Source organism: Neofelis nebulosa, chromosome 4 (assembly GCF_028018385.1).
Source record: "Neofelis nebulosa isolate mNeoNeb1 chromosome 4, mNeoNeb1.pri, whole genome shotgun sequence".
NCBI lineage: Eukaryota > Metazoa > Chordata > Mammalia > Carnivora > Felidae > Neofelis > Neofelis nebulosa.
Window position 1 is genome coordinate 56791808 of NC_080785.1, and position 15179 is coordinate 56806986.

The window sequence follows — 15179 nt, forward strand, 5'->3', positions numbered from 1 at the left end:
ACTATCGTTAATTAACAGCCTAAATATTGGAAGTGGACAATGACATACTGATAGTAATTCTTTTTTAGAATTCACTGACCTTTTTTGAGGCTGACACCCTGTAATCTGCCGAGGACTTAATTTTATTACTGTTCCATTGTAGTATCACCTGTCTAATGATAAGGACTTTAAGCAACCCAATCAAGAATGTAACTATGAAGATGATGAAAAATATTCTTAAATAGCTTGGGCTAGAGAAACATTCTGTAATGAAGCAAACAAATAAATGGATTAAAACTAGAATGAGTAAATCAAAGGATTCTAACAAGCAAACAATGTTCTCCGTCTCAATTAATAGGACCAGAGATATTTTCAAACCTGCATTTTTAAAACAGGAGAATGCCATTTCTATTGATTCAAAAATAAACTCCATAATTTTTTTATTACACATTTATTATTAAAATGTTTCCAAGAGACATTCTTTAATTGTATTAACTGGAATGTGTCCAAATCCCTTAAACAAATAAATTTTTACCTGTAGCAGAGAAGAGACAGTTTTTGTGGTGTGTACTGTTGGTCACTAAGTGGGAAACAGGATTTAAAAATTATTTAACAGCTCTGTGCATTAGCATATGTTTCTCTGGTTATGCTTGCTCTTCATTTGTTGCACATCAGTAATGGAAAGTAAAGTAAACAATGCTGAAGCTAAAAGCAGTACTACTCTAATAGATGAATAGCTATTTCCTTTGAAACTGTAGTGTAAATTTCCATTATTATTACAAGTAGCTTCTCCAGGGAGTAGGAGTGTCCAACTCGGGGCAATATGCAAATCTCTTTCCTCAATTTTTATTAATTTGGTTTTTACTTGTCCATTAACCAAATCTGTCATGTTTTGCTTCTAAAAATTCACTGTGTATTTTTTTCAAGAACAAATAATTACTAGCTGGCGAAGGAAATGCTGCATTAAGAGGAGGAACATACTAGGTCTCTGTTTTAGTACCAGACCATTGGCAAACTCTAGTTGGAAAGTCTGCAGGCTCTGTGGATGCCAGAAGTATTACCCTATTTTAAGGGGAACATTGCACAATATGTCAGTATTCCACAGAACTCACCAGCTGCCCCAGATTCACAAAATTACCTCCTGACTTAAAGAGGCAAGTATTTTCTACCCATTCTCCAGACTTTGGGGACTTCACCTGAATGTATGAAGGTCTCCCTGAGAGGGCCTTTTGAGAGGGGACCTTCCAAGTCTTAGACCTTACCCAAACATGGGTAATTTCTGTCTGAATTCCCAAGGGATGACCAAGCATGCTTTTGAATAAACCAAGAGCTCAGGAACAATGTAAGGGCTCCGCACCAAGTGAGAACACTTCGAGCCAGTTTTCTTTTGGTTAATGACAAGGGTCCTTGAAAGAAAGGGTAAAGGGAGTCCGGAGGGCTACTAATTGGAATAGAAACACCAAATGAGAGTACAAGTCTCCCTTTGTTACTGTTCTCACACACAGAGACAATCCAAGATGCTCTATTCAAAAGTGGTGCCCTTGGAGTCTTCCAGAGTGACCTTCAGGTCTATGACATGCATGCCTTTCATCCTGACAGACTGTCATTTCCTCTGGCTGTCTTAGAACTAGTCCATCAGGCTAAAGCAGATCCTTAAAGGGGACACGTGGCTTGATCCCACTTTTTGGCTTCTTGCCTAGGAGGAGCTTAGCCAGAAGACCAAAACACCCTTTAAGTGTGATTGAGTGGATAGATAATAGGGGTGGCTAACAAATGTCCTTTTCCTCTCCTTCTACCATACTTGTGAAAGGGAGGGGAGCCCCCTAGCTACTGTTACATTTTACAAATATTTCTAATGGGTTAGGATAGAGGACATTTTCAAGGCTCAAGTCTGCATGCATTTTAAAATGTTAGAATATCATTTTGGATAGCCAAACATTTAGCCTTGGCCATGACTCTCATCTTGGTTTAGGTCAAGCAAGGGCTTTTCCTAAGGACCTTTAAGGGAATACTTTTTGTAACCACACTTAGGTCAGAGTAGGTTTGTTTACTTAACATAATAAATGACATGTTGACAGGAAGGGCTCTATTTATTAGAAAAGGCACTTGGCTTTCTGGAGTGATTGCTGCAGCCCCAGCTGGCAGCACATGGGCTGTTTTCAAAGCCAAATTTATTATGGACTAAGATCAGTGTGGATGCAAGAGAAGAAGGAAACAAAACTGGAGAAACTTTATTCTTCTGTGCAGGCTCTGTAAGAGCTGGAATTATTTTCATAGGTTGGAGGAGAGACTAGAAATAATAGTAGCAGTAGAAATTCTTTCAAAGAAGACATAATTTAAAGCTTAGGTTCTAATTCATGTGTACTTCAACACCTTAACACCTGAGCAAAGTCGGATACTGGCTTTTGAGTTCTAATGAAGTTTTGTCTTAAAGTGGTCTTTGAACACAGCTTTCACATATTTCTCCCATTTCTGTGTCATCTTTTAATTTAAATATTTATGTCATGTTCACTGGCTCATTTGCTGTCATACAAGCTTTGAGGTTGGTATTATCATCTCCATTACAGATGAGGAAACTGAGGCTCAGGGAAATTTTGTAAGAGGGCTGGTATTTCTTATTGGTGTCAAGGAACATGCTTTAAGCTTAAAAGTTTTCATGCCCTTTCCATTAGGCTGCCTTTATAATCACTTACCCATAAATTATATTTATTTCAGAATGAAAAACACCAGAAAGGGATGGCCCTTTTTAGGACATATATTTTGCAAAAGCATGTAATTGCTACTTAGAATTTTTGGTTCACCTGAAACATAAAGGAGAGTTTTGGTTTTACATGAGGAAGGTTGTAACTGGAAGGAAGCTGGGTTATGAAAGAGAAGAATGTCTCCATAGAGTTTATGTCTAAGGGTGAAACGGACTGTACATAGGAAATTTCCATTCTTGGCTCACTGAGGCCTCTGTAGACACTGCTTGGTGTGCTTCCATAGCGGGGCCCAGCATGGACATTTAGCTGGATAACTGAGACAGGAGATCTACTCATTCAGCTGAACTATGGCAAATATACTCAGCTGCTTTTTATAAAGTACCATCTCTGGAAGACTGAAAACACTGAAGCAGTTTTTCCTTTCTTTAGGATGATTGATTGTGGGCTCTTTGGGGGAATATGATTCTCTACAGATACTCTCCAGTGCTTTCATTAGTAAGCTTTGGTTTACCTGATGTTTGGTCCATATAATGCTGTTCTGTGAGAGCACATGAAGTTTTACAATGATCAAGTATAGCTTGAGATAGATTATGAGGGTGAAGACATTGCACACAATTCCTATAAAGACAAACAGAAACGAAACATTTAATCTTTGAATAGTTTGTATGCTGCAAGCCGAGCTACCCCAGCCTGAGTGGCAGGGCCCAGGCTGTGGACGGATTGGTGACTGCAAGGCAGCCTACTGACAGTGAAGCTTCTTGTCCTCCCGCTTTTACGTAATTTGGCCTTAAAACCACCTGGGGTGTTGTCTGTTGGGGAATTGCCCTTGGCAGGCCCCCTGGGAAAAGAACCATTAGGGAAGAAAATAAGGTTCCCCAAGAAATTGTGCAGCCTTAGGTTTAGCCCTTGCCATCCCCTATGGAGACTCCTCTACTTACAGGAAGGATAGCCTCATACCTTTGCCAGCAAAGAGGGCCTGTAAAGGAGAGACATATGGATTTGAAAGCCTCACTCTGGCAACTAACGAGTGTATCTCTCGACACAGGTGACTTCAACCCCTAGGCCCACCTGGCCCCCTGGAGGCATTCCAGATGATGATGACTGAACCTAGTCTGTTAAACTACAGAATGGTTCATTGGTTCCTAAGTGCATTGTCTCTCTGAGAATGTATGAGGCATGGGTTTCTAAGGCTTTTTCAGCCCCTTTCTGGCACCTCAGACTGAGGCAAACACATTGCTTCAAGTGGTTAGGAGGTCATGTCCCTGTAACTGTTCCACTTGAGGTGTTGAGAAATGGAGGGCCTTTCACGAGAACAGCAAAGCAAATGCTTTGTAGATTATAGATAAACGCAGGTGCATAATGGAATAATGTAAGAAATTAATCTATAATCAAAGTGTACGCGGGAAAGTTAGGGGAAAATCACCACGTTATTTCTTAAAGGTCGTTTATACATAGGAACATTTTCAAAATTAGGTAATGTTAGAAAAACATAGTTGACGTATGCTACAAGGAAATCACTACTATATATAATGCCACGTTTACTGCAATAAATCGGCCAGTTCAACACACTGCTGTTGTCTGTGTCCATTTTTATTTTAGTTTTTTATTTTAGCTTTTTATTTCAGTTTTTTATTTTTATTTTTGTTTTAGTTTTGTTTTATTTTCACTTTTTCTCCGACGCTGTTCATCCTTCTGGAACCCCTGGACCTGCTGGAGCTGGACTCCGGCAGTTGTAAGCCCATAGTATTTTTTGCAAGACATAAAATATCAAAATAGAGTACTGTTTTAGGATAGTAGTCTTGTAAAACTGGGAAAGAAAGCCAAAATATTTTTTTGTAATACTGGCTGAATTTAATACCATGCAAAATTATATTCTAATCACTAAAACTATTTTAATAATGTGTACAGTCAAAATAATGATTTTTTTTTTGTATTGAGAAGAAAATACCCAAGAAATACATAAGAAACTTTTATTACAAATAAAATTAGCAAAAATATTTTAGAAGATAAATGTTATACTACTAGAAAAATTTAGCAGTGAATACACAATTCAAGTTTCACTTGGGTTCATTAGAAATAACTCCATCATTATGTTTAAGTACTGCACTTCCAAGAGAGTTACATAAATTACCATGTATATTACTTGAGCTACCAATCTGAGAAAGTGAATGTCTTAAAATTTTTGAATAAAACAAATTAGAAGGCACAATGATGTTTAGAGTAGTGGTCTTGAGCAGGCTCAAATTGTTACTGGAAAATTAGTTACTGTCACAAAACAATAATGCCATCTTCACTTAACATATCACCTATTACTTATACATCACTTTTTTCCAGGGGTGCTTCATAGCCAGTATCTTTCTTTATTTTTAAAATAATTAAAAAAACTCAAAAATAAAAAAAATTTAAAAACCCAGTAATAATAGCTAATATTTATTCTAGGATTATTATGCACCAAGTAAAAAATGTTGGGGTTTTTTTCACATGAATCATCTAACTTAATTCTGTCACAGAACTATATAGCAAAGTATTATTATTATAATCATCACTTTCAATATCAAGAAACTGAGGCACAGAGAATTTCGACAACATACCCTAGATCAAACAGCTAATTGATGGTAAACTGCCATCAATTATCATCATGTTGTATACCTTAAGCCTTGTGTAAACAAGGCTATATGTCAGTTATATCTCATGAAAGCTGGGTAAAAAACAGTGAGTCCTTATGAACACCAAATCTTATTCTTCAAAACAACAAACCTGTTTCAACAAAGCTAAAGCAGGGGCACCTAGGTGGCTCAGTCGGTTAAGCCTCAGACTCTTGGTTTTGGCTCAGGTCATGATCTCACGTTTCATGAGATCAAGCCCCATGTTGGGATGTGGAGCCCCATGTTGGGGAAGGGGATATCCCCATGTTGGGGATAGCGTGGAGCCTGCTTGGGATTCTCTGCCCCTCCCCCTGCTTATGTGCTCTCTCTCTCTCTCTCTCTCTCTCTCTCTCTCTCTCTCTCCCTCTGCGAAAATAAATAAATAAACGTTAAAAAACAAAAGAGTAAAGCAGTGAATGTGCCTAGATCAATTCCAATGCTTTCACAGCTATCTAGTGGCCAAAAGTTAGAATCTAAGTTTTCTTGTTCCTAAAGTCCCTATTCAGTTCCTTTTTAGCATGATGATAACAAATTTATCTGGTAAAGAAGATCCAGCAACTTCTAAGATTAAGGAAGGCAAAATAAAAGGATGAACATAGCTATGGTGAAGGACTGCTTCATGTATGTTTGGAGTTGGAGAACACATACCAGTTTTCGCTGCAGGCTGTGTGACACGTGGGGCAGTGTTCACAGAAGCGGCCGATGCTCCTGGGATCAGTGCACTGACACTTGCCACATACACATGTGCCTCTTCCACTACACACTTGGCCCTTTGGATTGACACAGTGCTGGGCTGATGCTGATGGGCACTGGCACCGATCTCCTTCCCAGCCACTGAAGCACTGGCATCTGCCCGCTTCACACTCTCCATGCCCTGCAACAGACACTCCAGGACCTAAGTTATTGGAGCCACTGACTTTGTGCAGTGTTTCCAAACATAAATTCCCCTCCCATATCCATGGAAACACACTGACAGTCAACTGAATGGAAACAGCATCGTTTTCTATTCGTCTGACATAAACAACGAGAGGTTTTAGGAGCGTCTATTTTCGAAGCTGTTCTGTTGTAGATAAACCCCATGATACTAATCTCTTGTGCTGACAGTTGTGACATATGCCCCACTGCAGTGGCTGCCTGACTACCTGAAGGTCGCTGTGCATTCAGTTTTAAATTAAAAACACACAAATATAAAAAAGCTACAAAGGCTGAAGTAATGTTAATTGTCAGTCTTGAAATCCAAAAACCAGGGGTATTTGATTAATAGCTTCCATAATCATTCTCTTAGTTTCTCATTATTGCTAAGGGCCTGGGATACTTTTGAAGGTCTGTTAAGGCAAACCCTTCTAGTGCTTCAGTTCTGTTAGTGCCATGTTTAAAGATAAGATCTCTGGCAGAGTTGAACTGATCTCTTCACATCTTGAAGACATTATTTAGCAGGTTAGAGAGGCATGTCCTAAAGTATGCTGTGAGTTGTTATTAGGTGGTAAATGAGAGAAAGCAAGGTGGAGTGTGGGTGTATGTATGTATGTATGTGTGTGTGTGTGTGTGTGTGTGTGTGCATGTGTGTTGGGTTGGGGGCATGCATGTAGACAAGTAAGTTGAGGAGAAACATTGGTTATATGTAGTTAAATGGGTTTTAGACTTCAGGAAGCATCCAAAATTTAATATGCCCATGTGGATTAGAAATCCTCAAGAAGGAGTATATATTACAGGGTTACGCAGTGTTTCTCAAGCTTATTTGGCTACAGAGTCTTCTTTCCTTCCTTCTTTTGCTTCCTGGCTTCCTTCCTCCCTCCTTCCCTCTCTCCCCTTATTGCAAGCACCTCACAGGGTAACTGCTCCATAGAGTCTACTGTTGGATCAACTCAATTGCTAAATGTAAAACTAATGAGGTCCAGGCCAAACAAATGCCTGCCAGACCCTGTTCCCTATATGTAGGCTGCACACCCAATCCTAGCCAGCTGACCTGTGAACATATGTTTTTATTCTCAAAGGAAACTAGTGAAGAAAATGTTTGTCAGCTACATTTTGCACTTATAACTTACACACAAATAATTCAAAGCAGATTTTCAACTGCCTGTGGGCTGGTAGAATAGTCATACAGAAGAGCTAGTATATTGATTTTTAATAGTTTACTATAGAGACTGAGATTCCCAATGTATTTCAAGCTGCTATCCCAATATCTGTGGGATATCAGAATTCTTCCTCTTCCCTGTTCCAAATAGGATTAGTTCTAAATATTAGAAGATAATTGCTGGCTTGTTCTTATCTATAATCTATTCTACCAATGATACAAGATATAGCAGGATACATGTTTGGCATATAAAATATTTTGTGTATATAACAGAATAAAAAGTCAATTTTTCATTGCATATTTATGTGATATATGGCAAATTTATAGCTGACACAAGAATAGAAAATTCATTTTGTATAGGCTTGTTATTTTTCCATATGGTTATGATAATGAAATATTTTAGTTCATTAATAATTTAATTAATATTTGCTTACCAAAATGCAAACATTTTTAAAATGGTGTAACAGTAAGTGGATTTAGCACACTGTCATAGAAAAAATTAATTCATTTGAAAACAGTATTTTGTATTAAATTTCAAATGTTGCATAGATTTTCTAGAATCTAACCTCTAGGTGGCAGTAAACTGAATTAGCCAAAAAGTACTTTTGATATTTTTATTTTAAATTATTTCATTTTTAAACGTGGTCTGTGTGTGGCCTCTGGTACTAATCTTCTAGATTACTTACAAAACCCGTATTCTCTTGAAGAATGCTGTCCTCTGATAATTCTGTTGCTTGCATTGTTCCAAAAATAAACTGGATAGGTTTAAATTATTACAAATTTATAATACCATCTATAATAATGCATTAAGAATTTTCCAATGAATGGAAACTGTGTTTTTAAAGCTCACTATCCTTTGAGAAAGCTAGAGGGAGTGACTACTTATGAGAATGAATCAAGTCTTTTCTAGAAGAATACTCTGATTATAGACAACCTGCCAGACATCAGAAATTTCCTTTTCTGATATTTATCTTTATAAAATCAAGGCATGGTTGAGAATAACACTTAATTTGGTTTTTATTTTCAATTATTTTCTGTACAAAAATAATTTAAAATATAAATAGCAGAATCATGTGCCATAAATGCATTGCCATGGCCTAATTTCATAGACTTTGAAATTTTGAATATTAAATTCAGATTCAGGGTTGGTAATTATAAAGATGTGACTTAAAGAGACTTTGATATATATGCTAGTTTAATAGTAACTAGTAAAAACTACATGTATACATTTACTTATACTTACCAGCACACAGATTTCCATGGTGATATGGACAAGAAAAGTCATCCTTTTCACAATATTTTCCATACACTTTCCCAAGCTTAATTTTGTGACATAAACATTTCCCACAAATACAAACTCCTCGGCCACTGCAAACAGGTTGATCTTTATGTGACTTGCAACTCTCAGAAGGAAACTGATCTTCATCAAAATGACATTTATTCTCATTACATTGGAAACATTTGGCGTCTAGAAAAATTTCATCTATACACTTTCGTTTAGGTCCTCTGCTGTCCTCACACTGACAGCTGCAGTTTCTGTGTATATGAATTTTAGTGGTTTCATTGAAACCAATAGGTTTGATGATTGCATAGCTTTTTCCTCCTGTGACATCACATTTTTTCATTGTAACTGTGACATTGAAAAGAACCTAAATGGAGGGAGAGAAAGAAAATATATTTATATGTCTTGATTATTTTTATCACCACTCTTTATGAGTGAATGATTTTTTGAATCAATAATATACCATCTTATAGAAATTTATAACACTTGTAAATTACACAGGCACTCTTTCATATATAGATGTAGCATCCCTTTTCCATTTCATTTATTTCCTAATTAATGAACCAGAGAGTCAAAAGAAGCAATGACTGCTACTTGTCTATATTGTACCATTAAATGGACATGGGTTTAAGTCTATTTGAAACGTCTACTCCACTTCCAATGACTAACTGATGTTCTCAATTGATTTCTTAGCAAATTTGAGAGAGAATAGACCATTTTCTGAATTAAGTCCTTAAAATGTGGGGTTAACGAATATTTGGCACAAGGGAGAGATCAAATAAACTAAAGGACTACTGCTCTACTGGTTTAAACCTTGAATTAGGATGTTCAGATGAACAATTTTTATTTATAATATATAAATATATAAATATGTGACATATAAATATTAATATATAAACAATACATAATGCATAAATAAATTTATTTATAATAAATTATTTTTACTTATAATAATATATAATATATATAAACCCCAAGTAAAGATTCAGGGTTAAATTTTAGTTTATACATGGTGTTAATGAAGGAAAACATGAGGCTTTCTCTGATGCTACTTAAGGGAATAAGATTTAGGACTCTCTCAGATCTTAAGATCTCAATACAGGGTACTACATTTGTCTCTGGAGACATGAGCATACAACTAAAGATCTATGGGTTGGCAGGAGTTTGTTTCCCTTGTGAAACAACAGATCCTGCCAAGTTTTTCCTTTCTCTCTATTTTTTTCTTTTTGCACAACATGATTGGTTTAATGTGCCTTTTTTGGATTTGTTAGCCTACCTTATAATTTTCAGGTACTTTGGCAAATAAGCTTGTATGTTTTTTTTTTCCATCTTAGATTAAGATCCATTACAACTTAAAAAAATTTGTGGTAGCCTTTTTTGTTGGGATGAATATATGTGGGTGGGGATATATCCATATATATAAATTCACTCTGACCAAAAAGCCTAGCACAAATACACACACACACACACACACACACACACACACACACACAAGGTATGAAAGATCTAAGTTTAGGCTTTTATATTACATATATGCATCAGAAATTAACATCAGTTTCATAATATTAAAATTAATGCAGTTGGTATTTTACTTGAAATGTTTTTTTGTCTTAAAGAATGTTAAGGATTAACAGATGTGTAGGATAATGTGGCCATTGCCAATATTAATAAAGCAAAATTTGGGGTTTATATAATTAAGAGGTCATATGACTCTTTCTGAGAGTCAAACTGTTTATACTACTTAGTTGAAAGTGAGGGTGAAAAAGGGATTATAGACAAAGTAAAAGAAAAAAAAATGTAAGAAGGAAAACCTTTCTGCCAAAACTGATTTTGAAAGAAAGAACTACTTCTAAAAGGCTAACCCTTTCTCAGAAACTTTTGCTAGCACAAAGTTTTTCTATATTTAATGGAAATCAAATATATATTTATATATTATATGAAAATTATATGTTATAATTGTATATTTTATAAACCAAATATATATTTTTTATATAATGTCTTTTTAACAAAATCCAAAAAGTGATTATGCAGGGACCTACAGAATTAGAAACTAGCCATAATTGATTTCAAATAGCTAGCTTGTTGGAGCAACCATACTACCATACTTCTGAACTACAGCATGACACTAAAATAACAACACCATAGAACTTTAGAGATGAAAGGAAAAGGGATTCTAAATTTTGTAATCTGTTCATTTAAAAATTAGGCAACTGATGCCTCAAGGTGGCTCACTGAAAATCACTTCATCTAACAAGAATTCCCTTGAAGAGCATATTTCTGTGTGTTTACCCTCTACTGTGCTGATACTGGGAGAATTCCTATCACCCCTGGTCCTATTTCTTAACACTGCAATAATCTGGACCCTCTGTTTTCCAGGTTATCCCTTTTTAATTAAATGACACTTCTTTTTTACTGTTCTTAATAAATGTCCCCACTTCATCCTAGATCATTATGAGTACTGGGACAATAGCACAGTGAAAGATTTTGGAATTCATAGCCTTTATCAGTTGCTCCATCACTCTCATTCTTTTTGTGGCTTATTACCTTCAATGTCAAATTTATTCTGAGATTTGCAACCAAAAAGGTAGGTATCACCATCATCATAAGTGTAAACACTACTTGTTTGAAAAGATGTGCTTTACTGATATATACTGGCTGTGACACAGAAGTTTAAAGTTATTATCATTAAATAAGTATTTAATATAATATATATTTACTTAATTTGAGAGTTTAAGACAAATAAATGGAGTTAAAACAAGTAGGAACTTTATAAAGAGACAATAAAAATTACTTTGAACTATATAAATATGATCCTTGGAGTCAGTAGTAAATAAAGTTTTCCAGAATGGTTTGATTTTTCTGTGAGAAAACTTGCCAAACAACTTAGTTTATTTTAAAATGGGAAAAATGCACACCCACATACTTCATCATTGCTTGTCACATTTCCACATCCGTCTGTGCCTGCTTTTCGGGTCCCATCTGGACAGATGGCAGTAATATTAAAATAGACGCCTTTTACCTGGTTTTCCACCTGAACTTTCACTTCTGAAATGAGTTTCTGCAGAGACATCATTTTTTAATTGTATATCATAGAAATTTCAAATGTAAACAACTAAACAGAGTCAAGCTTATTAAATGATTCTAGATTTAATTTTTAACTAAATCAAAGAGTCTCTCCCTATGAAAGGATGAATAAATATACTGTTTCCACATAATGACCCAATTATATTTGATATACATAAGAAATACTGAAGGATTAGACCATATGCATTTAAATTGTTCTATTTTTTTCACATATTTCCATGACTATGCATTTCGATCACTTTGGAGATATTTCTCGTTCAGCCTGTGTTACAGAAATAATCATTTTAAATCCAATAATGTTTATATTTTGTGACAAAATTTGAATAAAACATTGAGAACACATATATCATCACAGAAGGTAAATCTTAACAGCTTAAAATCTGAAACACACTCCTGACATTTATGGTATATATAAATAAATATTTCAGTTTCAAACACTTTAGGCTATCATGAAACCTAAAACACCTTACTGATACAGAATTCAAAGGTAAATTTTGGGGAGAGCATTTCTGTACTGTAGGCCTAAGAATTACCTGCCAGATATGTCCTGTAAATTTTCCAAGCATGCCCTAGGAATTTTGCCAAGTCCCTGGGGCTTACTTGTGTTAATCAAATTTGTTCTAATCCTTGATACTGAAGTGGGACAGTGGGGACGTTTACTAGACAGGAAAACCATTCATTCATTTATTCACTCATTTATATAATTATTCAAAAATGTTTATGTAATGCTTATCATGTATCAAGCACACACTAATTTCTTCCATCACAAATCTTTGGTTACAAACATTTCTAGCTGCCTTAAATAAGTACTGAAGATCTGTGTGTATTTGATCTCATAAAACAGTCTACCACATGAAAAAGTCCTTAACTTATACTTGTAAACAAAAGGAAGGAGAAAAGATGAAATATATACCTAAGGAAAGATGAATAGCAAGATATGAAGACAGACAATTTTTCCAAAGGCTTCTAATTTTTTACTTGAGTAAATTTTAATTTTCAACTGTATAATCAATAAAGAGATGTATACTTACTAATAATTGACCACAGTGGTAAATCTAGAACAAGATACTTTTTCAAATTAGTAAATTTTATTTGGATTAGAGAAGACTGTGTCAGCCAAATTTTTAAATCTCCCAGAGAGCTCATCCATTGTAATCACTTACTTGGACATGCTTAGCAAACTAACTGAGACTTCTAATGGTATACAAATGGTGTTGATATGGTGATGGTTTGACAGATCAGAAGGACATTCCTAATATAATGAGTGTTCTCAGTTTGCTCTTCTGAAATTCTTTCTGTTAAAAAGTTAAGCTTGTTACGCTAATGTTTTTCACTTAAGCAAGGTGTGAAGACAAATATCTAAAATTTTGCCCGGTTTTGAGATTTAGAAATTAGGTTCCAAACACAATATCAAGATTCTTTTTAATATCTAATAGATACAGAGGCAGAATTTATTTTTCAATATTTAATTCTGTTTGTATTAAATATAACTTATTTTTAATATCTTAATTTCAGTTTAAGTTATTATAGTCATGATTTTTATTTAATCTTAACTCTAATGGCAGTGCTATTGTAAAGGATAAAATTAAAATGTGGTCACATTCACCATACACTAAATTTGTATGTAAATTTTATAAAATTCTTACAAAGGAAATGCAAAAACTTAAAGGTTAGAGTGAAGTATTTTTATTCTTCAATGCATTGTGAATTATTTCTGTTGGACTGTGAAGACAAAATAAAACTTCAGAAGAATTTTGAAAATTATAAAAATGTATAAAATAATAATAGAATCCTAACATAAAGGAGATTAGTTAGCCAGAGTGAGTCTCGTTGGATTTGCTAGTATTTTCCCATTGTTTAAGGTCAGTCAGAACTGCAGTTTGCTAAGGCATTGGATACCTAACCTTGGTAAATAAAGAATATAAAACCAAATGCTGCTGTTTCCCTTTCTATTGGCATAGTCTGACACACAGGCAAGTTTGTCAATTTATATTTCTTGTTTGGACTAGCAAATGTGTTCATACTATAAAAACTGGGGTGATTTCTAACACTGTAAATCCCTTCCTTATTTTGATTATTCCTGGGAACAAACTGCAGATGGGAATGAATTGTATATGTTTGATATTCCTTGATGAGAAGTTTCCCCAGACTTAATGTTCTTTTGTAATAGTGAGAAATAAAAATAATTAAAGATGGTCTTCCTTATTTCATCCAATGTATTTTTGAGGCATAGAACAATTCCTTGGCAAAAAAAAAAAAAAAAAAAAAAAAAAAAAAGTCTTACAAGATTTATTTTTCTTCTTTTTTTTAATTAAAAAAAATTTTTTTAACGTTTATTTATTTTTGAGACAGAGAGAGACAAAGCATGAACGGGGGAGGGTCAGAGAGAGGGAGACACAGAATCTGAAACAGGCTCCAGGCTCTGAGCTGCCAGCACAGAGCCTGACGTGGGGTCAAACTCACGGACCACAAGATCATGACCTGAGCCAAAGTCCGCCGCTTAACCGACTGAGCAACCCAGGCACACCTATTTTTCTTTTAAAAGAATAAAGTTGAGGGTCACATGGGTGGCTCAGTCAGTTAAGAATCTGACTTGGGCTCAGGTCATGACCTCATGGTTTGTGGGTTTGAGCCTTGCGTTGGGCTCTCTGCTGTCAGTGAGGAGCCCAGTTTGGATCCTCTGTCTCCCTTTCTCTGCCCCTCCCTGCTCGTGTGCTTTCTCTCTCTCTCTGTCTCTCCTCTCTCACAAAAATAAACATTTAAAAACATTTTTAAAAGAAAAAAGTTTAAACCAGTCATTTTCTATCATGTGCCTGCTTCCTGACTTTACCTTTTGTGCTCAAGTTGAAGACAGATGCTTCATGGAGAAAATGAGAAGCCTGAGATTTCTTATAATGCTTGAGCTACTATTAACATTATTCATCTCTATGTGTCAGGAAGAGAATCAGAGAATTTGGGAAGTGAGACTTTATCAATGGCCCATAAATCCAAGATAGAATAAGCCTATCTTTGGATAGTTTGGAAAAAAAGAGAAAGAAAGAAAGAAAGAAAGAAAGAAAGAAAGAAAGAAAGAAAGAAAGAAAGAAAGAAAGAAAGAAAAGAGAAGAGGAAAGAAAAAAGAAAAGAAAAAAAAGAAAGGAAAAGAAAAGAGAGGGAGGGAGGGAGGGAGGGAGGAAGGAAGGAAGGAAGGAAGGAAGGAAGGAAGGAAGGAAGGAAGGAAGAAAAACAGGTGGTATCACACAGAAGGAAGCACCTGGCAACTAGAATTAAGGAAGACCTGGGTTCTGATCCTGCTTCTCCTGCTTGTTTCACCTTTGGTTAGCTTGCTTCCCTTCTTTGAGGTTCTATAAATACATAATGGGAGTATAACATCTCGCTTATGGATCAGTTGTCTGGATTAAATGAGGTCATGT

At 35.3% G+C, this 15179-nt stretch overlaps 1 protein-coding gene across 1 annotated transcript in view; it reads right to left on the reverse strand.

Moving 5' to 3' along the window:
* ITGB8 (integrin subunit beta 8) overlaps window positions 1–15179 on the reverse strand; it is an 84292-nt gene that overhangs the window by 5491 nt on the left and 63622 nt on the right. The window contains exons 9-13 of the mRNA XM_058724867.1: window positions 11606–11740; window positions 8644–9049; window positions 5975–6200; window positions 3193–3299; window positions 80–243 (exon numbers count right to left, since the gene is read on the reverse strand). Of these exons, the coding sequence (XP_058580850.1) occupies window positions 80–243; window positions 3193–3299; window positions 5975–6200; window positions 8644–9049; window positions 11606–11740 (1038 nt within the window). The remainder of the gene's footprint in view (window positions 1–79; window positions 244–3192; window positions 3300–5974; window positions 6201–8643; window positions 9050–11605; window positions 11741–15179) is intronic.